Source organism: Eleutherodactylus coqui, chromosome 5 (genome assembly GCF_035609145.1).
Source record: "Eleutherodactylus coqui strain aEleCoq1 chromosome 5, aEleCoq1.hap1, whole genome shotgun sequence".
NCBI classification, from domain to species: Eukaryota; Metazoa; Chordata; class Amphibia; order Anura; family Eleutherodactylidae; genus Eleutherodactylus; species Eleutherodactylus coqui.
In genome coordinates, this window is record NC_089841.1 from 112,880,804 (window position 1) to 112,905,501 (window position 24,698).

The following is a 24,698-nucleotide window of genomic DNA, read 5'->3' on the forward strand; positions in this document are numbered from 1 at the left end:
GTATCCAGTAGACCAGCCTTCAGGAATAAATGGCATGTCACATAAGTGGGACACGAATTTCGGGTATGCCTTTTCTCCGTTTCCCATGATCTCTCAGGTCCTGAAAAAAATGTGTCCGTCCAGATATACAATAATACTGATGACTTCATATTCGCAGAAAAGAAATTACTTTCCCATGTTGAGCCGATTGTCCTAGAAACCACCTCTTCTTTTTCCTCCAGAGGGGGACTTATTACATTAAGGTCCGCTTCTGTTTGTGTAAGTACAGAAACTTTAACTGTCTGCCTGGATCTCGAAAGGCCTTTCAATTACAGTAACTTCTACTATTCAAAAGTGTTGCAAAGTTACTGCTAAGGTGTATAAAAGAGTTTGACATTGTTTTTGTTTGTAGCCAAATTCAGAACTTTACATTAAAAAATCCAGACATTCCAACTATTCTGGAATTCCTGCAGGAAGGGTTAGATAGGGGCCTTAGCTATAGCACATTAAATGTATAGCTTTCAGCTTTGTCTTGCTTTCTCGACAGATCTTTTACAGAAAAAAATGTAATCAAAATTTTTCTAAGGGCTGTAAGCAGAATCGGACCTCCAGAAAAAAACAAGATTGCTCCTTGGGATCTAAATATTGTCTTGTTAGGTCTTGTCTCTACTGCTTTTGAACCAATAGAACTACCTACAATAATAATTTTATCCTGGAGCACAGCTTTTCTAGTGGCAATAACCCAAGCTCGACGCAACGGTGAAATACAGGCGTTATTGATTTAAAGATCCCTTTATGAAAATACTTGAAGACAAAATTAACTTAGAACTTGACCCAACTTTTTACCCAAGGTAGTATCAGAATTTCATGAAGATCAAGAAATAATTCTTCCTTCATTTTGCAGTTATACTAAAAGAAAAATCCATACCTCTTGACATTAAGGTACTAAATAATAGTCATCCTAAAGTCACAAAAGACTGAGGACCAACTGAAAATATATCCATTCAATTAAGGGGAAGAAACGCAGGAAAGGAAGCTTCAAAAACCACATATAGCTTGCTGGATCAGATTTGCTGTGCAGCAAACCTATAAATCACAAGATTAAAGTCCCTCAGAGTTGATAACAGCACATTCAACTAGAGTGATCACCTCCTCGTGGGCTGAAAGGGCTGAAGCATCTTTTGGAGCAGATCTGCAGAGCAGCTACCTGGGTGCATCATTAGATTTTTTTGAAACATCATAGACTAAATATATCAGCTAATGAAGATTCTAGCATTTGCTCCTGTCCTACAAGCCTTTGTAGCTCCCTATAGGGATACTTGTAAGGCCTCATGTCCGTGGCGGATCGGATTCCACATGCAAGAGTCCACAATGGAATCAGACCCTGCCTGTGGCACAGGACACTGCGGGTCGTCTCTGTTCTTCATTGCAGATGTGTGCAAAATTGTCGCAATTCAATTGCGAATGGGCTGCGGATCGGACGGCTTCCATTGACTTCAATAGAAGCTGTCCGTGCGGGATCTGCAGTGAAATGGAACAAGCTGCGATTTTCTTTCTTTTTTTTTTTTTTTTTTAATTTATTCTTCCCGGCCAAAAGGTTAGCAAATCAAATCCGCATGTTTTATTTCACTTGCAGGCGCCCATGTATTCCTATGAGTGGCTTGATTTGCAGGTCACCTACACAGATTCCCCAAATCAGATCCGCCCCTGGACATTGGGTCTTAGTCATATCTCCACTCAGGTGTTGTCTTGAAGAGGGTGTAGCGAAAAAAGGAATTATCTTTAATGTTCGGTTTTCATGAGTCCTTCATGACCTCACCCATAGTTTCCTCCAATAACCAGGGTACAACAGTTCTATGTAATAATTTAGAAAACACTGGGGATAGTATTGGGGGGTTGGAGGCTTTTTAACCTCGGGCATTTCCTGTCCCTACAGAAGGCAAGAAGCAACCTCTAATCAGGTGCTGTTGTAAAAGACCAGCGAAAACTAAAAAAAAAAAAAGGTAATATAAATGTTATACGGCACCTGTTTAAATGATTGGTTGGTCATTTTTAAAACATGGCTTCACTGAGTCTGCTGGAGTGGGAGCCACATTTTGCAGCAGCCCTCCTCTGATTGGAGGCACCTACTTTGTGATGCCAATATATCCTAATGGGGTATTCATTTCCGATCTCATAAAACATTTTTATCTCACAATAAACTACAGCCTGAAAAGAAATCTCCTATGTAATGAACGTGAATCTGATTATTTATGGCATTACTTCACAAACCGCATGGCTCCCATATCTGCTGTTTGTCTGTCTTCTCCTACCATCAGGCCCCCAGGAGCTGGCATGTATACTTGACTTAAAGGTCAGTGACTACTGTAGGCTTTCTGTAGAAGCAATGGTTGATTGTAAATTACTAGTAACTGCAGTGCAGTGTCAGACATTGCCTGGGAAAAAAGGGGAATCCTGACACGTTTTGTGATCTCCTCCAGACTTTTATAAAAATTATTTTCCTATTCTTCTCAAAAGTCTGCAATTTGATAAAATATATAATATTACCTGCATGAAAGAAACAGAAAATCTATGACATTAAAATAGTTATTTGAACCGTTAGTGCCGGAAGCTCGTCTCCTGCGACTGTGTAGGAATTTCTGAGCAGTAGGTTTATCTGCTTGTATGTATTGTACTGGGAGAAGGCCATTAAAGTGACAGGCAATCCACAGACACAGTGTGATGCAGAGCCGTTTTCACAGCATCTGTAGCGAGGGGGGCATAGGTTGGTAACTCACTCATGTGGTCTCTTGGGGGCTCTTTGCTTTCATTGCATGGAAGAAACCAGTTTCCTTTTTTTTTTGTAGCCCTTGTGATTTTTGCCTCTGCCTCGTATCATTCCTGTTGCTATGGTAAATAAGTGAATACTGCCAGGCAGCACTGGAAAAGACAGCATTGGCATATATTTCAAACCTAATATAATATCCACCCTCACACATCCTCTTGCATTCTTCTTTGCTTATATATTTTAAAACAGGCTATGCGCTTTGTCAAAGGAAATATATTTTCTTTGCAAGCTAACAATGAAGATTTTTGCTGCTGCAATGATTTGATGTCTGGTCTTTTTCTGCATGCCTCATGTAATACACAATAGTGCTATCACTATATGGTAATCATCGGGTCTTGGCAGAGGAGGCGTGTTGATTACAGCTCGCAGGGGAGTTATAGTGGGGGAAATATCATTTAATAATACATTATGGCAAATCAGGTGATTTGGAGAAGCTTAACCACTTAAATGGCCGCGATAGCAGCAAATAAATCCAGCATGAGTATTTCTAGTATCAAGATGTGTATTGCCCTCTGATTCCTGAGGAGATAAGTGGTGGCTTCAAAAGACCTGCAGCGAGATTTGGTGGCAGCAGGCACTGAAAGTCTTCATGCCCAAACTCCAAGGTGTGTACCTCTACTGCCCCAAAAGCGCAAGAAAAATTGGCTCCTGTATGCCCAAAACCATATATGTAAGCCAAAGAAGTTTTTAAGAATTCTGTTCTGTGGAGCGATGAATAAACTTTTTCGGGATATAGATCAGCGGTATGTCTCAAGGAGGAAGAATGAAGCATCTGCTGAAATGAGCACCCTGCCTATTTGGAAGCATGGCAGTGACTCAGTATTGCTCTGGGACTTGAATGTGGGTGTTTTAAAATATTCATTATCAAGGAGTGGGATCTAGATTTTTTGCATAAAGTATACTTCTAAGGTGTCAGTCCTCAGTCATTGAAAACTTATTTTAAAATCTATCTTCTTAGGCCTCCCTCTCACAGACGTTTGCAGAAATGCAGCGTTTTTCAATGCTGCGTTTACTGCAGTTTGAGCAGCGTTGTCATGCATTTTTGACAACTTTTTGGGCAGGCTTCCAGGCACTTGACATCGCCGACAGCATCTTTTGCTAGTATAAAATAAAAAAATATTTAAAGGAAATCCGCGCTTAAAGGGATACTGATGAATCCAAGTGGCCAATTGGCAAGAGAGGTGTTCGTAGACACTTTGAAGGAGGGGGGGTGTGATAAACAGAAGCCCCCTCCTAATGACCGTAATCATAAGTCCCATGTTCTGGATGTAATGTCCACAGGTTTATTCAAATAAACATAACATCCAGAATGTGAGAATTTCTTTTACATATTTTTTTATTTTATTCTATATTCCAAAAAACTCATTGGGAGTTTATTGGATTTTTCTGCGGCTCTCTTAATGTGGATGCCTTGAGGGCATAGGAAGACTGGTCATTTGTCGAACCAGGACTCCAGGTGTGGAGGTCTTTCCCCACTTGTTGGGGTTTCAGATGACCACGCCAGGTATGTCCTCCTTCTTTTCCATATTTTGACATTTTGATCTTATTTTTTTTTTTTATTTTTTTACTGTGTCGCTATCCGATCGTTACCATCTTTTGCTAGTGATGTGGTTTGAAGACCACGCCTCCAGCAAGAGATTGCTCTGATTGACTGAGCTCACCGACTCAGCCAACCACAGCCAGCACTGGATGCAACAATCACAGCCATTCATTGAATAGCTGTGATTGGTTCATCGAGCACTGGCTCTGATTGGCTGACCAAGCGCTTGATAAACCAATCGGAGCAATCTCTTGCTGGAGGCGGAGTCTTCAAACCCCGTCACTAGCAAAAGATTCTCTGTCTGAAAAGGCAGCACTAAATGTTGTACAAAAACGCCTGTGTGAGGGAGGCCTTAAATGATCTCGTTTCGTATGCCCCATGGACCTCAAGACACTCCTTTATTATCTAGAGAGGAACTCCTTCACGTAGAAACCTTTAAGCAGTCCCTTGATTTCCCCCCCCCATTCATCTGATTTTAAATGGTTACCTGTAAGGAGCTTTCTATTTTTTCCACTTCTAGAGACAACTGATACATTTACATTATTTTTATAGGCTCAGTCTGATTAGATTCATGTACTGGTCACATTGTGTTTTATGACCTTGATCTTTATTCTTCTCTTGTGACAGAGGAACTGCAAACGATGAAATGTGCAACCTATACATTATGTATTACATGGATGCTGCTCATGCCAGTTCATATATGACGTGTGTACGGACAGGGGACCCAGAACTGTTTATGAACATCCCTGAAATAGCCAATATTCCTGTGCCTGTTAGCCCTGATATGGTGATGATGGGGCACGGCCATCACCATGGTAAGAATTTTATATTTTAGAAAATATAGATCTGCACTGTTAAGTTATCAAATCTTTGCTACTATGTTTCATGAGAATAATGTTATATTCTTTGTCCTTTTAAGATATGAAGGAACCAGAAGCAAGAAATATACAGGAGCAACCTAAGAGAGAAGAGGAAGAAGTGTTAGATCAGGGTATGTAATAGTAGCGTATCTAGATGTCCATATTATTAGTCAGTAGGGAATTTATTGGTGAAGTTATTCGATATACAGTAATGTCGTATGTTACATTTCATTGTGAAAACATTTACGAAATGGATTTAGAAAGAACCTTGCAACATAGATATTTTGATTGCTGCTACATACCGAAGCGTACTTTTTATGAAGAATTCAGAAGTACATGTACAGTAATGCTCATTTCCCCATCTGCGGACTGTTTGTAAATATCCATAAACCTTTTCCATCTCTAAGACAAAGGGGATGTGTAGCTACAGATTCGTTCTAGCTCTGTGTGAGGCTGGGGGGAGGGAGAAGAAGATATCCACTTTATATTATTAATGTCTATGAAACCTACTGACTTGTCTCCAAAGGCAGATGACAGAGTGAAAGAAGGATGGGGAAAGGGGATTTCAATATGCTCAATGGTTTTGTTTTCTGGAAGATAAGCTGCCACCAGGGCTTGTATTCATATGGGGGTTGGGTGTTTGGAGATAATGCTGTCAACCTTTTGAATAGAATTCCTCATAAGAGTGCACATTTGCAAATCAGGTGTTATCTCAAGCACACCTGATGCAACTATTCAAGGGCAACATTAGTTGCATCAGGTGTATTTGAGATAACACATCAAATACCTGGACTTGCTAGGGCTTTGACATTTGACTGCGTGAAATATGGTGAAGTCCAGATTGGTCCAAAAACTTAAGAGCGGATATAATTGCCTTGCACAACAAGGACAAGGATCCCAAAAAATTGCAGAGAGAAATACAGTTGGATTTCAACATGCGCAATCGTGTTGTTTTCTCGGAGATAAGCTGCCACTATACCTTGCATGTGTATGGACGGTTGGGAGAGAGAGCTGTCAACCTAAATGAGTGTTTAGCTGATGTGTATCTAAAATGTATGGGCAGCTTCTTGGAAAAACAGGTTACGTAGCACAAAATAAAGATAAGTTTTGCCAGATGAAAAACTTTGAGCAAGTAAATACCTATGTAGATATACAGTGTATGATCTCTTCTGGCATGATGTACAGATAGGATGACCTAATTTAACAGGCATGTATAAAAAGAACTTGTATTCAGCACAAGGGCCATAGATCTGTTAACACAGTGTAGACATGAGGTTTCTATGGTAATACCACAAAAATTCGGTATGTCTTTGGCCAGGGAGAATTGGTCTCCAGGGAGATGGCTTTCTGATGTCAAATCGTAATAGCGTTACAAATTATCTTGTTTTCAGATAATAAATGTGTTCCGTCTATAAATTAGACTCTGGATGATGTATAGTACATAGCTTTTATTCCTGTTCAACACATTTGTTTGCTCAAGGCTTTTGTATATATATCCTTGTCAGAGACTAGCTGAACTCTAGAGAGGCTCCAGATGGACTTCTGTAATGTCTCCTTGTCTTCCGTGTGTCTCCCAATATTAATTAGCTGAAAATTGGTGATCATAGACTTTAGTATTAACGTCCTGTTATACTTTAAAATACTAAAATGATAATCATCACACTAATCACTATTTCCTATATACCACGCTTCTACCCAACTACTGCATTTATATTGGCTTTCAAGCTCTATGATATTGTCCTTCAGAGAGGCAAATAGTCAATAATTTCATTTTTCCATTGGGTTTTGAGAACTAATTTACTGGCATATATAAGTAGCTCAGTGACAGGCGAGGCCGTTTTATCAAGTACAAATAGATAAATTATAATAATTGGGTTATTTTCTTGCCATGGTCTTCACATATTGATGAGGTGGATGAAAGCTAAATGGCATTACAGGTTTAGAAGAACATGGGGGTTTCTTCAAAGATCAATGATGCATTTTTCCAAAGATTGTGTCTGGTATTACAGACACTGACAAGTGGGACACGCTACCACTCTGCTCCATGGAAATTAATGAGTTTTGAGAAGAAATCGGATGTGTTTGGTTTTTTTTGTTTTGTTTTTTTTCAAGGGTCACTCCGACAAAAACACATTTTTTTTTCCATCCCTGCCACCTTCGCCTTATTTACCTGTCACGCTGTATATTGTACTCTTCCATATATTGCAGCCTCCTGTCTGATACTTATCAGCCACCATCTTGATGGTGAAATGTTTGCTTTCACATCAATCCCATGATCCATCAGCGAGAACCGAGACCATTTATCCCTGCTGCATGGAAATTTAATTATTACCTTATATATGTTTCTACATTAGCTACAGACCATAATTATACAGTCAGCAAGATTAGCTGTGATCTCCTCTATTATTATTGTATGACAGGAGCTGTGTGATCATCATCAGTAACAGTTTGACATGAGTGTCTTTGTTCCCCTCTAGACAGTTTGTCGTAGAGCCCATTTAATAGAAACTTAGAAGCTAGTCAGAATTGAGATCACATGACCATCGTAGAAATATGCTAGAAGTTTCAGATAGAAAGGAATAACTAACCAAGATAACACTAGCTGTCTTTTATATATTGAGGGGATAGCTACATAATGAATGGAAAAAAAAATTGAAGTGTCCCTTTAAATACCGTACAACTCCTTTGTAATGAAATAAAGATAATGTGTTCATATCTTAGTAAAAGAGGCAAACTTGAACAATTGCTTCAGTTGAACCCTTTGTGTTTGTTCTACTGGAGGGGGTCTGTCCATGGAAACTCTACAAGCTAGAACAGAGATCATGCTGCGGGGCCAATAGCATCCATCCTTGACACCTAAAGCCACTTATTTCATTGAATCTCATGTAAAATGCTTCCCTTTTCTTTCAACATCTATGGAGGTTAAGTGGAGCAGGACATAAGAGCTACAGATAATGAAATGCAATCCTTAAGGAGGACTTATCAGACACTGACAAGTGGGACAGGCTACATACCTTTATAGCAAGGTCACCACTCATTCTTCCAATTTTCTTGTAACCCTCCTTCAACCCCTCTTTTGCCTGCATTAGCTTCTTTTACTTACTGAGTCCCATACATGGCTACTGTCAAGTGGATGGTCTCCACCACCTAGTGTCAATAGTTGACACCGGGTGGTAGTGATTGCCAATTTGACAGTGGACTAACAATACACTGTAGTATTGTATTACTGTGTAAAAGAACTTAAAAGTTTTGTCCCCCATGATTTTATGAGGGTACGTTCGCACTTAGCAGAATTGGTGCAGATTTTGCGCAGTGGAAAATCACCATTAAATTCCACGTCAAAATTATCACTGCTAGTACGGATTTTGCCATGGAATCCGCTGTGAATCTGAAGCAGACTTCACCTCTACAGTTGAAAGGGTGAAATCCACTGCAAAAAAAGATACTTCCCAATGCACACCAGGGGTGGGGATTGTGATGCGTTTTTTGACGCCGTTTTGGTGCTTACTTTCTGTTGCAGAAAAACCGCACCATTACCCATACGGGTGAACGTACCCGATGAGACTTTTTGGGTGCATTCAAACTTTACATTTGTTTTTTTGGTACAATTGTTATGCCCTGTAACTGGAGCAGGCAAAAAAGATGCAGCTACAGTGTAAAATAGTCCAGTGTGGTAACCGTACTCACAAGCAGAGTCGATTTGGTGTTGAGACCCACCAGAGGACCCCCAGCGATCGTGTCATTGGATCTGTGACTAGATTAGTAGGTCATATAGGCCACTGGCCCTATTCTTTTGCCATTTTTCACTCTGGGATATCCTGTATTTTCCGCATGATTTGTCACCTGATCACTGTTGTTTTAAATGCTATATATGGCTATACACAGAAAAACCTTAAATATAATGAAATATGCCACATGATTAGCTCTGCTACATATGTGTAGTATTTGATAACTGGGATATCAGTGTGTTGCTGAAAGAGGCAAGAGATTTTATGTGAATTATTCATGTACTTTTTTTGTCTCTTGCTCGATTGAGCAATTGCTATAGTCTAAGCATGCATTCGCTTTGGCATTCAGCAAGTGCTTTCCCACCACTATACACCCAGCGCTGCATGATCGAATCCCCCAAACTTGTAAAGAGGGGCAGCATTGAAATGATAATGCTCTCCTGTAACAATGGATGCTGTAAAGAAGATGGAAATCTTCTAGTATTACATTGTTTGCCAAAGTTTAAACTACTTCAGAGGAGAAAAGTTTAGCTAACAATTTGCATATAACCATCTATTCATAAAATCTAAACTTTATCTCCTGCTTGTTACATCTGTAGTGCGGTCATTATGTGTTGATTTAAATTATATTCTGTTGTTACAGCCTACATGTATCATCGTGATCATCTTTTAGGTTTTTTATTTGTTTCTGCAGTATCATTTTACTTACTTTACGTTTTCATTAATCTAATATTTGGCATATGTATAAATGTTTTGATAGATAATCCTAATCTGGTTAATATCCCTAATGGTCTGAAGCTGGTTTAGTAGCTACAGTAAAGCTCCTATTACACGGGACGACCATCGGGCTCTTTGGAGCACAACAGCTATTCCTGCGAGAATGCCTGTGCTTTTACACAGGAACGATCGTCGCTGAGTGAATGGAGGTGGAGCGGGCTGGGATTGTTCTGGCCTGCTCACTTCCATTCACAATAGAAAAGTTGTTCATAGATGAACCTGTTTACACAGAATGATGCAGGCACAGACCAATGATTTTTAGGTCTGCGTGAAAGATCTCATCCGTCACCTATCACTGATCATGCTTTCGCTGCATGCGTTTACACTATACAATTTTCGTGGACACTGCTCGGTCTAACGAGTGGTTGCACGATATTTGTGCTATGTAAAAGGGGCTTTATGGCAGAGATTTCTGGTGGTCTCCTGTAGTGAATGAGTCAAGATAAAGAACGACGGCACTCTAGGGTAGCCATAGAGTATGGCCAAATATCACTACTGTTTAGAATGTTGAAAGGAGGGTTAATTGCATTAGATGACAAAGTCTTTGGCAGTAAAGGTCATAGAACAGTTAAGGCCCATATACACTGGATGACTGTTTGGCAAACTATGCCCGACACTCGTCCCTGTATCCCCGCGCTCTTGCACGGGAACTAGCACAGCTGGCTTGCACACGGAGCGGCCAGCAGGGGGGCGGGGCAGTGCAGGAGATTTCTCTCCTCTTGCTCCTCCGCCCCTCTCCATTCACATAACACAGCCGTCATTCATTACTGAACGGCGGCTGTTTAGACTGCACAATGAGCGAGCTTCATTGCTCATCTTTTATGCCACATAAAATTTCAGTAATGAACAGCGGCTGTGTTATGTGATTGGAGAGGGGCGGGGGAGCGAGATGAGAGAAATCTCCTGCACTGCCCGCCCCCCTGCTGTCCACTCTGTGTGCGAGCCAGCTGTGCTGGCTCCCGTGCAGGAGGGTAGGGGATACAGGGACGAGTGTCGGGCATCGTTTGCGCAACACTCATCCAGTGTAAATAGGCCTTTTAAAGAGTACATATAATCCCATTTTATTTAATCAGGACATACTGTTACAATCAAAATTATTCAACATCCCCATCAACACACACACGTTACAAATTAGGCTTATTTGCCACATTTACAGCTGTTTGCAAAAAAAATGAAAGAAGAACAATGTAAATAGCTCAACACAACTAATATAGCAAGTGGTTGCTCCAAATTCAACTCAAGATGCCTTTTTCTAATGACCACTGCAATTTCAGAGTTCCTCAACCCCTTCATGACCAGCATCTGGACCTGCTGCAGACATGATGCCCAGCCAGACAGCGTTCCTGAGAAATATTAGCTCATTCCTCATGGTAATGGCCTCCAGTTCACTAATGTTCTTGGGTTTGCATGCTGCAACCACCTTCTCCAAGTCCCATCAAAGCCTTTTTTTGTTTTTTGTATCTGTTAGTTTCTGAAGTTTATGATGTTTAGTGTGAGCAAACCTTAAGGCTTGGTATTGTGGGGGTATTTTAGAAAGCACATGGGCTCATAGTGTTGTTCAAAGGAAAGTAAGCTAGATGTAAACAAGTGTTTTTGGGTTTTTTTATTTGTTGTTTTCCCATATTAGCTGATATGTCAGAGTGACACCCCCATTTCAGATAGACTCGAAGCCTGGGGTGTAAACATTTGATTATGGCTGTCCATATTGGTAGTCTATTTCTTCTTCTTTTAACCTAAGCAATAAGCTGTCCCTCCATGCAGTTCTCATTGATCTCAGATTCTAGTTGATTAATGATCACTTTTGTCTATGTTTTGTTATTTCATAGAAATGTAGTTTCTATCTGTCTGTGCGTTGTCCCCTGTGATGTAGAGCTGGGATTGACAGATGAGTTTTATAAGCAGCAACACCTCCTAACATGCCATGTATCATTTCACAGTGACGGGTCAACTACCAGATATTTCATTTCTATTAGAGACATTGGGAAGATTTGCAAAGCTAAGTACACCAGAATTATGGCTCAATTTGAGCCTAAAAACTGGCATATGTGCCTTGCATCAAATGTATGTGTTTTTTAAACCGTTTTTTTACCTCACTAGACAAGGGGTGTAGCTTAGATGGAAATGGGTGTGACTTAAATTGCACCTATATGCACTAACATTTTGGCGCAGAAATTGGCTTGAAGTTAGCCGACCAAGAGGTGGCATAAAATTTGACAAGTGTGAAGTAACTGAAAAATTACAAAGTTATGTCTTCGTTTTCTTCTCCACTTAGTTTTTTTGATGGCCCCATGGTCTACCCCAATGGGCCAACCATACAGTTTCCAAAGAAAGCAGAGCAAAGTTGACAGGAGACAAAGTGGTGCAGAGATTTTTCTAGCACTGTTGCCTCTTCATTCTAGCCCTTGTTGAGAGCCACATGATTCGAATCCCCACCAATAGAACATTGATATCTACTGTTCTAAAGTTGATACACGTAGTTTTGACATGAGCTACACCGGTATGGTTGTGTTCACACTTGGCGTTTTTTGCTACACTTCTGAACTGCGTCTTGGATAAGTGCAGAAAAACTACAGAACTTTGGCTTGTGAAGTAAATACATTTTTAGCGCCATGTGACTGACAAACTGCATTTTTCTTTTTTTGCTTCGTTTTGCACCTTAAGGAATCTTTCCAGTGACTATTGAGTAGCAGATTGATAGACCTTCCATTAATGGTTAAAGCACAAAGGAATTCACCCATGTAAAGTCCATCTGCTCTTCCGCTTTTCCAGCTTGTGTAGGAACTCTGGCACATATCCATTCATTTGTATTGGTGACAGTTGAAGAGGATTGTGCTTGGCCTACTCATCAGTCAGACCTTGACTGCATGTATCTTTGATACACCATTAATGTTAGTCTTCACTATAACTCTTTTAAATAGTTTTTTTCTGTACGTCTCTGTTCCATAGAACATGATATTTTGCTACTTCAGTGGCTGTTAATCACTTTTATGCACAAGTTTCATAAAGCTGCCCATACACTGAAAGGGAATAAAAGAATTGGCCATTTTTTATGACCCATGCTCTAAAAAATGGTCCATACAATTTAGGATTTCAATGGAAACGTGGCTTTAGTAGATACTTGCCAAATGTATAGCAAACCTATCACAAAACATGATCATGCTGCAAGGACTACAGCTATAGGGTAACACAAGACAGAATTTAGACTGCGTAGATCGAAAACACAAGTTGCCATACTTGACTCATCCTTGAAATCTTGTATCCAGGATGTGAAGCTTAAAGAGGCTTGGATTTTAAGAGAAAAAAAAAGTGGATCCAGTTCATTATGACCATGATAACTTTGGATCAGTGACTGCCTCTAAAGGTGGCCCAACACATTAAGAATAACATCGGAGAAACTATATTTAGGCTAGAGTGGACAAACCTCTAGTGTATATGGTGGACCTCCCGACTCATCTGACAGCAGATGTCAGAAGGAAGAAGGGCCAGGTATGTTGGATTTCAACAGGAGTTAGAGTTCTTAGGGGAGATAAGCTGCCACCAGAGGAGTCTGACAGTTACTAGCTCTCCTCTTCACATTGAGAACAAATACATGCTCGGAATTGTCATCAGAAATAGATGTTGGTAGAAAGCATTCAGCAGACAGCAATTTGAAATGTGTGGGCTCCTTAAATAGATTTTTAATATCAACAAAAATGGTTCTTTGCTGTTTAAGCCTTATAGTTACAGAATAATAGTAATGAGTGTAAGGTGTCCTCTTGTGTTAAAGGGGTTGTCCCGCGAAACAAAGTGGGGGTATACACTTCTGTATGGCCATATTAATGCACTTTGTAATGTACATTGTGCATTAATTATGAGCCATACAGAAGTTATTCACTTACCTGTTCCGTTGCTGGCGTCCTCATCTCCATGGTGCCGTCTAATTTTCAGCATCTAATCGCCGGATTAGACGCGCTTGCGCAGTCCGGTCTTCTTCTTTTCTGAATGGGGCCGCTCGTGCCGGAGAGCGGCTCCTCGTAGCTCCGCCCCGTCACGTGCCGATTCCAGCCAATCAGGAGGCTGGAATCGGCAATGGACCGCACAGAAGACCTGCGGTCCACCGAGGGTGAAGATCCCGGCGGCCATCTTCACCAGGTAAGTAAGAAGTCACCGGAGCGCGGGGATTCAGGTAAGCACTATCCGGTTTTCTTTTTTAACCCCTGCATCGGGTTTGTCTCGCGCCGAACGGGGGGGCTATTGGAAAAAAAAAAAAACGTTTCGGCGCGGGACAACCCCTTTAAGTGTTACAGTATTTTATTAAGGCATTTATCTCCAAGCCTTCCATTACATTGCCCATAAGGCAACTTTCCAGAGATTCAACATGGCATTACTATGCAGGTTGGCATTCCTTGACAGTGCTCCCTTTCTCCAATCACTCTGCATGTGCTATCTGAAGTGCATATAGCGTTTTACCTGTTTTAAATGGTAAATACTATAAATATACGTCAGCAAATAAGATGTTTGACTCACAATAGTTGAATCACCGAGTACTTTATATTGCAAAATTTTTTACAGATCTAACTCTAAACATCTTTTAATATTGTGTATTATTATTGAAGAAGAATGCCACGTCTCCATAGTAATCATTGGCTTGTTAGTACACCCTTTTATGTGGCTTGAGACCTTTCAGCTTTAAGCTACACCAACATATGAAACACTTTAAAAACTGAGACGAGAATAAAATCCAAACAAAAAAGGGAGGATAATAAACATTTGTAATAAGTTTCAAACTTTGAAAATGTATTTATATAATACTTCAATGGCTGATCCGTTTTTCACATGGTTATGGATTTTTCAGCAATCGCACTTACAAAGTCTATTCTTGTTTTTACATATGGCTCCCTCCACACCAAGAACAACTGCTTGGCTCAGTGTATTAAAGTGACCATTCGGTCCTGGACAAATCAAGATGTGCCTAATGTCATATTAGGTGTGGGAGTATAAGTGGAGGTATTTTTTTTTATCGTTTTGGAGCCATAGACACAACCATTGGTACGATTGTATGATATGAAGAACCTGTTGCGCAATAGGGAGGTCCACCTTCAAGACCAAGTTTTAGATTTTATTTTTATTTATTTTTTTACATGCAAAGTGAAAATGAAGCAACTTTGAAAAAAAATCCTTATTTAAAAGCTCTTTTAGTTTCTATGCAGACCTATTTAAATGGTCAGAGACGACAAATCCTATGTAGTTTGACTGCAGTCATGACACTTCATTTGTCCTGTACTTCTTGTTGATCTACTGAATGTTTGTAAGAATCAGGGGGTGGGTAATGGGTGATATGATTCCAGAATCAGACTACGCAATGTTTATTTGTAGTCTGTAGTCATGGAGATGTGCTTTATAGGTGCTTAAAAAGCAAAGCAGTAAAATGCTTCTGTGTTAATTAGCTCCCCTCTCTAGGGCCCACTATAGGTAGCTACCTTGTAAACCAATTTTCAGCCTATTATAGAGCCCTGAAACAAGTAAAGATGTCTGAAACCTCACTGGCTACAGATTAGTACCTATGATTTGGCAAAGTTTTTGCTCCTCATCAGGAATCTACCTGGTATAGTGGGAGTCCTACAAGCAATGATCTCTAGGAAAAGGTTTGCAAAGTAGCTCTCGTTTTCAATGAAGAAAATTGTATCTACTATTTGCACAGGTAAAAAGGAATTTGGATTGCTTGTGTCATATGTCATATAAAACAATGGTTCTCAACCTTTTTCAGCGCCCCCTTTAGGTATTGGGGTGGTGGCCAGCGCAACCCCCCCCCCCCCCCACCTTCCCTCCACCAAGCCTTACTAGTTTAAACCCAGTAACCCAGTCAAAGTTTACCTTGCTTACAAAGTTAAAAGTACAAATTAAAATACTGAATAGTTTTTTGGAAAGTTTGATAGTGTTCAACAGATTAGCATTAATTGTGGAAACCTGTCTCTAAAAATTACCGAAGTATGTTAGTCAGCTAAATTTTAGCTGTTATAATGTAGGTGCTAAATATTTAAAAACAAGTTGCTTGTGGATACAATAATAAATAGGTCTTATTGCCGAAGATAGTTTTTTTGGGAAGCAAGCAATAATACCATCTTTAATTATTCGGTTTGTTTCTCGCTTTTGTCAGGAGCTGCTGAATCACAATGAAGCCCCTCTCCACTAAGTACGTAGAGGGAAAAGCTAACACAAGCAACTTAACTTCCTGCCACAGGATAGAATAGGAATTCTTCACTTTCACCCAAAAACATTCATAGCCACATTGTTGGAAAAGTGCTGGGGCTTCGCTATTGTGTTTCAAGTCAATCAACTGAGCTTGTAATCTGGGATGAAATTCTCCTGCGTCTGCTGAAAATGGATTGAGTACCCACATTAGTATTTCAAGGGTACATAGATCATAAAACCTAGTTTGCATGTCTTCTTTGGCTTGTTTGAGTTGTGGGCAAAAAATATCTAAGTCTGCATCTTGAAGTTTGTCTCAGTCTTAGCGTGCAATTTCTTGAAGACTGGGAAACTGACAGAGCTCGCGTCAACTTATTGGTATAAAGGTCCAGTTTGGCAATGAAGGAAGAGATTATACCTTTAGTCTTCGTCTCCTTGTAGCTTTGTGTTGACCTCGTTGAATTTGTCAAATATGTCTGCAAGATAGTCAGCATCAAGACGTCGTAGTTCGATTGCATCACAAAGGCGAGGGTCAATCAGCCGTAGAAACTCTACTACTGTGTCAAAAAGTTTGTAGAAGTATTGTAAGCACTTTCCTCTTGACAGCCACCTCACTTCCGTGTGTAGGAGTAGATGTTCAAACTCTTCTTCATGGTCTTGACAGAGCTTGCGGAAAAGACTTTCATTCAAAGAGTCCGCTTTTATCTTGTTAACAGCAATAATTACATGGCACAGAGAATCATGCAATCTCTCACATAAATGTTTAGCAACAAAGTGCTGCCGATGGATCACACAGTGGACTGCCATTATGCCAGGTATAGCAGATTTTAAATGGGCTATAAATCTGCAATATCGACCAATCATGGATGCAGCTCCCTCAGTTGCACAATCAAGTACATTTGTTAAAGAGATTTTTTTTTTCTTGGAAAAATTCTTCCACTCTTTTGTAAATAGAGGAGCCTTTCGTGTCGGTGTTCAAATTTCTTGTAAACAGTTCCTCCACTACCTCTTGATTTCCGATTAATGAAACGAATGCAAGCTAGCAGCAATGCTTTATTGTCTCTAACTGTAGATTTGTCAATTTGTATTACAAATTCTATGTTCTTTAACACATCTAAAAGCGTTTCCTCCACATCAGTAGCCATCTCATCAATTCTTGAAACAGTGTCCTTACTCAAAGGAATCGATTTCACCATGGAACACGCATCAAGCCCCAGTATCGTACTGACAATCTCTTTGAGGGCTCAGTCACACGGGTGCATCCAGGCACCGATGCGCCCGTGTTACTGTGCAAAGATGACGGCCGCACTGCAGGTGCGAACGACTTTGCGCACCGCCAGAAGAAAGAACACATGACCGGCAACGGATGCGCCCGTGTGACTGAGCCCTAACTGCGAATAACACAAGTGTTTCCCCAATAGTATGTGATTTGCCACATTGCACTATTAATAAAGAGACTTTATAGGAAGCAAGAAGGCCTTTGTCAGCATTGAGAGCAGATTTTCAAAATAGCTTGCCTACAGTGCTGCGTTTCTCAAACTTTGACTTTAAACCTTGGAAAAATTAAATGGGCATACCCACTTAGTCTGAATGCATTTTTGCAAGGTGATCACTTGGTCTGAAAGGCTTCATAGCCTCATTCGAAAATGCTTTTTCACAAACGAGGCACAAGGTAAGCTGTTCCTTTGTAGGAGACTCGATGAATCAATATTTCAAGTATTCATTTGAATATTGATGGCATTTCTTCTCATTTTTTTTATAAAGTATGCTTCAAGAATGCACTGCTTATGTTGCTCTATCATGTAATGATGTATGACTTTTAGAACTCCATGACTCCGCTACAGATCAATCACACTGGATAACCTAAAGAACAACCTAACCCGCTGTATTCCATAATGCCGCTGATTGGCTGGAACGTTCAATTGTGTGGGTCTCTGGGAGTTGTAGTTTATATCAGTGTTCTGAAGAGACACTTGGCGCCCGCTAAGACTACAGCTCCCAGAGATCCACACAAGTGAATGTTTGAAGCGGTTTCAGCCAATCAGCGGCATTATGGAATACAGCAGGTTAGGTTTTGCTGTAGGTTATCCAGTGTTATGAAGTGCGATTGATCTGTAGCGGAGTAATGGAGTTAAAAAAGGTATACATTATATGATAGAGGCACGCGGGCTGCACACAACGCCCATTACATGGAAGTGATTCGATGGAGATAATTGCCTCGGTTTTCGTCGGTTTCGGATTTCACCGATTGTTTTCGGACGGATTATTGACAAAAACCGAGGTATCAGTACTGATTTTTTGGGAAAATGTAGTTACTAGACGAAAAAAATCAACTAGGCAAACACAGAACGCCCCCACACACACCACCACACCCTTTATGTTCCAGCACCCCCTTGCCGCCCCTTTTCGTTCCACTGCCACTTTGAAAAGTAAACCCCCCAAGGGGGCAATAACGCCCACGTTGAGAGCCACTGATTTTAAACCATTAACAGCTATATTGAATTTGCATGCAACATAATTATACAAAGCCTCTAAATATAATCTTCACTGTATGAAATCTTTTATGCTCTTTGGTGTTTGTCTGTAGAGTTATACTGTACTTTTAATTGCTAGTAAACAATTGAACTTGAGACGCTATTTTGAGCTGTACTCTGTAATGAGGTTTTGCTCCATGCCATCATCCTCGCTGTTGTGTTTCAGGTAGAGGGAAGTGTTTTCCTTAATTATAATTTACTTGTGGAGGTGCACTAATAACTAGTAATTATTTCCTGAGATGAGCTTATCTCACCTGAGGGACTCATCTTCTAGATCTGCGTATGGAATTTCTGCTTCAAATAATTGGAAAGTTAAAGATTGTTTGCAAACATGACATAGTCTATTAAGGTCATGTTTTCAGGTTGGCGGTCAACAAATTAAAATAGGAATTTCCTAGCTTGTATTAAAAACTCATTATACAGTCTTCCTATCAGGACTTTCAAAAACTGGTATTGTGTGAAGTGCTGAGCTGTAGGACAAATATATTTTATTAAGGATATAGTAAATTGAAATACCGTGCATGCTCATTGCAACACCCCATATATAGTTTTTTTAATTACTGCTCTTTAATTTTATAACTGCATTGACATTAATATAAAACATTGTAATAAACCTGGATCAAATCACTTGCTTGGGTATGGTCAAGCTTCTATAAGCAGTAAATCGAATTGATCCTATAGTTGTTGGTTGGAAGCTCCAAAACTAATATTCTGTCACTTAAGGGGGACCTCCTCTTTGGACAATCCTTTTCCATGGAAGGGTTTTTCTGATGATTAGCTGCAATCTGTAAGAGTACCTAGGGGCAATTAGCAGCACCACAACAGACTAAAATAAGCATTAAATGGTGCCCATTGTAGACAGTGTCCATGTAATTCATGGACATTTTGGTTTCTCCTTCAGAGCAAGACACTTTGTAGCCATCCTCCCTTTTGGCTACTCGATGAGGTTCCAATAGGACCCACTCCTATTGTCTATTTTCTAATAATGCATTTTCAAGTAGGTATATAATAGTATGTTAATAGCAAAAAATCCCTACGAAACTTTGTTCCGACTCAACAGATGCCAGTAGGCTTTTTCTGAATTCCTGAATAACTTCTGTAAAACCACATTACAAAGTATATTTTATGTGGTCTAGAAATAAAATTCCTAAATGAAGTGAGGCGTTGATGATTTTGACATGCTGTATCGGGGATGGAAGCTAAAGCTTGTGTCGGGCAGCCTTTTAAAATAGGATGTGCTTTAGTTAGGGTCGTACTTCATTGCTAGCCTTATTAATAACTGAATATTAACTGTTTTCTCTGCTAATTGCTTTTTTTTTCACTCTCAGAAGGCAATTATTGCCAGAATATGGTTCATTTGACTTTGGACAAGTCCCATTGTGTGTGTTTAGTCTAGCCAGCCTAATGTGATATCCAATTAGCCTCCTAAGATGTGTCTGAAAGTATTGTACAAAATGTTATGCTATATATTAAATTATTCTTGTGTCTGAGCTGGATTGGTGTTTCTGCTATTTTGTCTAACAGACCATATGGTTTCTATAGGGTGATTGGAATCCATCCCAATCAAGTGGACTTACTAGTGCCAATGGTCCCTGTTACAACCTTCATTGGGAGTCGGTAGCATTACCAGTTTGGTAGTACATTTTGTACTACTATAAGGCCCAATCTCCACTTGCATGCACGGATTGCACTGCTGAATCCTGCAGTGGAATCCAGCCATGCCCGCGGACATGGGGAGAAAAAAGGTTTCTTACCACTTTAACTTCAGTGCGGATCTCCTCTGTGCTGGATGGATCTTCTTTCTTCAGCTCGGCTGATGTGTACGAACGTTCTGAACACATGCTCAGTGCTTTTTTTTTTGTTTTGTTTTTGAATCTCGTTCTTTCACGTGGATCAGCGGCACAGCCACAATGACAGCTGTGGCGGTGCTACGGATATGACTGCTTCTATTTACTTCAATGGATGCCGTCCGCAGGATCTGCAGACAAAATGGAGCATGCTGCAATTTCTTCCCACGCGTGCGATCTGCATGCGGGGGGGGAATCACATCTGCATACTTTAAATTGCCCTGCGGATACTAATGCATCCCTATGGGCTTCTAGAGCTGCAGATCTCCCCGCAGGAGACATGCGCAGATTTTATAATTAAAATCCGCCTGTGGACATTGGGCCTAAAAGTTTTTGGTTTTTTTTTTAAACCATTTTTTATTTGAAAAAATTAAAAATAAATAGTAAAGTTATGTTCTGGCATACAGGCCTACAAAAATAATAAGAGAGTAGCATCAGAAACCACAATGTGATGTATGCAAATAATATAAGAAACAAACTATGTAGATAGGCCACATACAAGTCTTAAGTTTGTGCCTGGAGGAGATGACAAATGCAGTACTGTGTCAAGAAGTAAAGATAATTGCTATGAGAACACGGAAGCTAGAGAAGCTCTCTGTATGCGTCGTTACATTCATCTTGTCGAACATTTTATGCCCAGGTCTTGCTGCCCTTTTGTTTCTAATGAGAAAATATCTTTTGAGAGTAAGAGCATCCAAACAGAAATATACCTGCACTGGCTTGTAGAATTAAAAGGGCCATTTACACAAAAACACATTTTTGCATCCCTGTCACCTCAGCTGATTGTCACACTCTGGACATCTCCTATGTACAGTATATTGTACTCTATTCCATACAGTGCAACCTCTTGTTTCATACTTATCAGGCACCATTTTGATTCTGATATTTCCCCCTTCTCACTTTCTTTATGCTCTTAACACTCCCATGATACAGCATCACATCACCAGCAAGAGTCAGTACCATCTCGGCCTGCTGGGAGGATACTGCGATTACTTTCTATATTCATCTAAAACTACAAGCCATGATTATACCGTCAGGAAGATGAGCTGTGATGTCCTTTATTATAACTGTGTGACAGGAGCCTCTAATCACCATGTAACTGTGATAATAGTTTCTGTTCCTTCCTCCCATGAAGAGATTGTGTGGTAGGGTCCATGTAGTAATCCTCACAAAGGAATTATGCAAACTGAAAAACTGACTTCTTGAGAAAACAAAGACAAATAATTGCCGGGTGGTCAGAATGAGATTGCATTACACATCTGAAGAAAAGGACTCCAGGAAGTTTCAGATAGGAAGGAATAACTAACCAAGGAAATACTAACCAACTTATGTATACCGTATTTTTTGCTTTAGAAGGCGCACTCTCCCCCCCCCCCCCCCTTCCCCCAAAGTGGGGAGAAAAAATCAGTGCGTCTTATAAAGTGAACCTGACTAAATTCAAGCTGGACGGCGCTATTGCTGGATAGCACGTTCATATGTCCAGCCGTGTCTGCTCCATAGCAGGGAAGGAGATAAAGTTCTCTTTCTCCTCCTCACTGCCATGAGCGCTGGCAGAAACTGCTGCTGCTCCCCCGTCTCTACCAATCTGCTTACTCCTTTCCCCCGCCATACCAAGAGTGCCGCTTACAGAGCTCTGCTGCTCCTGCTGTGGAAGAAGACGAGGAGTTATAGTGGCCCTCTGTCACCTTGTACTTTCCCTGCACTGTCACCTAAGGCCTCCCTCACACAGACTTTTTTGTACAGCATTCAGCGCTGCCTTTTCAGCACTGCGCTAAACGCTGTACAACGCTCCCATTCATCTCAATGGAGCTGTTCACACAAGCGTCAAAATGCTGCGCTTTGACAGAGATGCATATTCTATCTTTGGCTGTTTTCAGCCCTGCGTCGCCCATTAAAATGAATGGGCAGCAGTTTCAGCGCTGCTGAAAACATGGCACAACTTGGTAACACGTTTTGGTTTTTTTTGCAGCGCTTAATGCCAGTGCTAGCTGCACTAAACTAAAAAAAAAAAAGGAATGCTCACCTGCTGCGGTCCAGGACTCTCCAGCGCTTCGGCCAGGCTGCTGGGCACTTGTCAAGCTGACAGAGGATCTTCTGCTAGTGGCGGGGATTAAATTCCCTGTGTTCCAGCACAAGATTGCTCTGATTGGCTGAGGCTGCTGAGTGTCAGCTGGCTCTGCCAATTACAGCCAGCGCTGGATGCACCAATCATAGCCATTCATTCAGTGCTGGCTGTGATTGGCGGAGCCAGCTGACACTCAGTGGCCCCAGCCAATCAGAGCAATCTCTTGCTGGAGGTGATGATTCCCTGTCAGCTTGACATGTGCCCGGCAGCCTGCGTGGAGCTCCGGAGAACAGCTGGAGAGTCCCAGATCGCGGCCGCTAGGTGAGTACTCCTTTTTTTTTTTTTTTTAAGCAACCTTGGCTGCATTTTCAGCAAAACGTTGTCAAAAATGCATGACAATGCTGCTATAACCGCAGTAAATGCGGTGTTTCAAAATGCTGCATTTCTTCAAATGCCTGAGGGAGGGAGGCCTAAAGTCCCTGGGTGATTTCAAGATATTTTTTTCTATTTTCCTCCTCTAAAACCTAGGTGCATTTTATCATCGGGTGCATCTTATAAAGCAAAACATACAGTATAGACTGGGCAGATAGTTAGCAAAATTTCCCAAGAGCGGCTTCTTGAGGGGAGTACCTGAAAGGGCATCAAAAGTTGTTGTTCATGGCTGATGCTGAGTCATAAATGGTCTGACAACTTAAACCGAACTTGTCTGGTGCTTTATTAGGTCTTGTTCTTATGTATGTAGAGAAGTACCTGTTTTTGAGTTTGTAGAGATATAGTATCTTTTGTAGACAGTGACTTGTTAACCCTAAGGTACCTGATATATCGCCTATTACAAGCTAATCTGAAACCTTTCATGCTAGCTCAGCTGCTCAATGACTTGGGCAGTTTTGTATTTCACTTGAGATCTTTTGGCTCATATACTTTAGACAAGAGAAGGCCATATCTTTACTGTGATATAGTGGGACTGCTAAAGCTATATCCTAGATGGACAAACACTTCAGAAGGAATGAATCCTAAATTCCAATATATCAGTCATAGTCTATGCACCATGCATCAAACCATTAACCCTTTGCAATCCAATTTTGGATTCAGAGTTTCCTAGGGGGCTTTCTCTTTCTGCCATTATACAATGGCGCCATCTGCTGGCTAGAGCCAGTACTGCAGTATGTGACATGCCGGAGAGGCCCCCCAACAACAGGGCTATAGTAAGAATCCCCTGCCGGACATCTTCCGACATCGGAGCTGTACAGCCTTCAATCAGAATGTCTTTAGACGTCAAACAGTGGATTGGAAAGGGTTAAGATTGTGTATTTTTGGCAATCAATATTTATCTATTGTATAGCGAAAATCTTCTTGTGCCAGTAACTTATTACATGATCATTCGTGTGTTTCTATTGTGCCAATACAAAAATGAGAAGATTTGAATGGTATTGGAAAAATCTCTAAAGAGAGCCAAGGACAGTCAAATTAGTCTACTTAGGAATGCCAGACAACCCATCGGCTTCTATTTATATATTGCATGCATTGGCAGCCCCAGACAGCGTTCTTCATTATTGTATATGAAGTATGGATGTGCTAGGTAAATATAATAAAGGTAAATTGCCATTTTTGTGTCCACCGTGATCTGCCTTAATCTCCTTTTTTTCCCCTCTATTTTCATCTGTTCTGTTTTTCCTTGCACAGGTGATTTCTATTCCGTCCTTTCCAAACTCCTAGGAGAAAGGGAAGATGTTGTTCATGTCCATAAATATAACCCCAGTGATATTGTAGGGTCTGATCTCGTAGCAGAGATCACTAATGTGATACAAAAAAAAGACCCTGGCTGGTACATATCCAGACAAGACTTAGCACATGACGAGAGGCCTGATGCCATTCTGGTCAGAGATCGAATTCACAAATTCCACAAGTTAGAATCCACACTGAGACCACCGGGCAATATGCTGTCCCTGGTGCAGCCAGCTGGACGTCATCAAGTGGACGGCCAGCATCCAGGAGGTTGGTTGGGAAACGTTCTCCAGTAGCTCTGCATTCGCTTGCTCCACATTAGCCTGAAGGGAAGTCTGGTGATGATCAAGAAAGCAGTCCACTGTTGTTCCTCTCTGAAAAAATAAGAGTCACGTGTAATCTACCCAGTGCTAACTTTTCTGAGGTCTCCATCGTGGTGATGTCCAAGGTTAACGACCAATGCGACCATAAAATCATATTCTAGAAACAACATGGTACAATTTAATATAGGACTAACCCCCAACCGCTATGGATAGATTTTGCAAACTGAACTGTAGTGAGCCAATTCTGACATACGAGAGATTGTACTGAAAGAGCCAAGATCAAAAGCAGAACAGCGTGAAAAGCCGCGAAAGTTCCTGCCGTATT

At 40.7% G+C, this 24,698-nt stretch overlaps 1 protein-coding gene across 5 annotated transcripts in view; it reads left to right on the plus strand.

Annotated features, from left to right (window-relative positions):
* PAM (peptidylglycine alpha-amidating monooxygenase) overlaps window positions 1–24,698 on the plus strand; it is a 162,870-nt gene that overhangs the window by 101,415 nt on the left and 36,757 nt on the right. For 3 of the 5 annotated variants that reach the window (XM_066603028.1, XM_066603030.1, XM_066603029.1), the window contains exons 13-15: window positions 4,974–5,161; window positions 5,266–5,337; window positions 24,009–24,320. In XM_066603028.1, coding sequence (XP_066459125.1) covers window positions 4,974–5,161; window positions 5,266–5,337; window positions 24,009–24,320 — 572 coding nt within the window. The remainder of the gene's footprint in view (window positions 1–4,973; window positions 5,162–5,265; window positions 5,338–24,008; window positions 24,321–24,698) is intronic. The other 2 variants (XM_066603032.1, XM_066603033.1) reach the window with 1 other exon arrangement.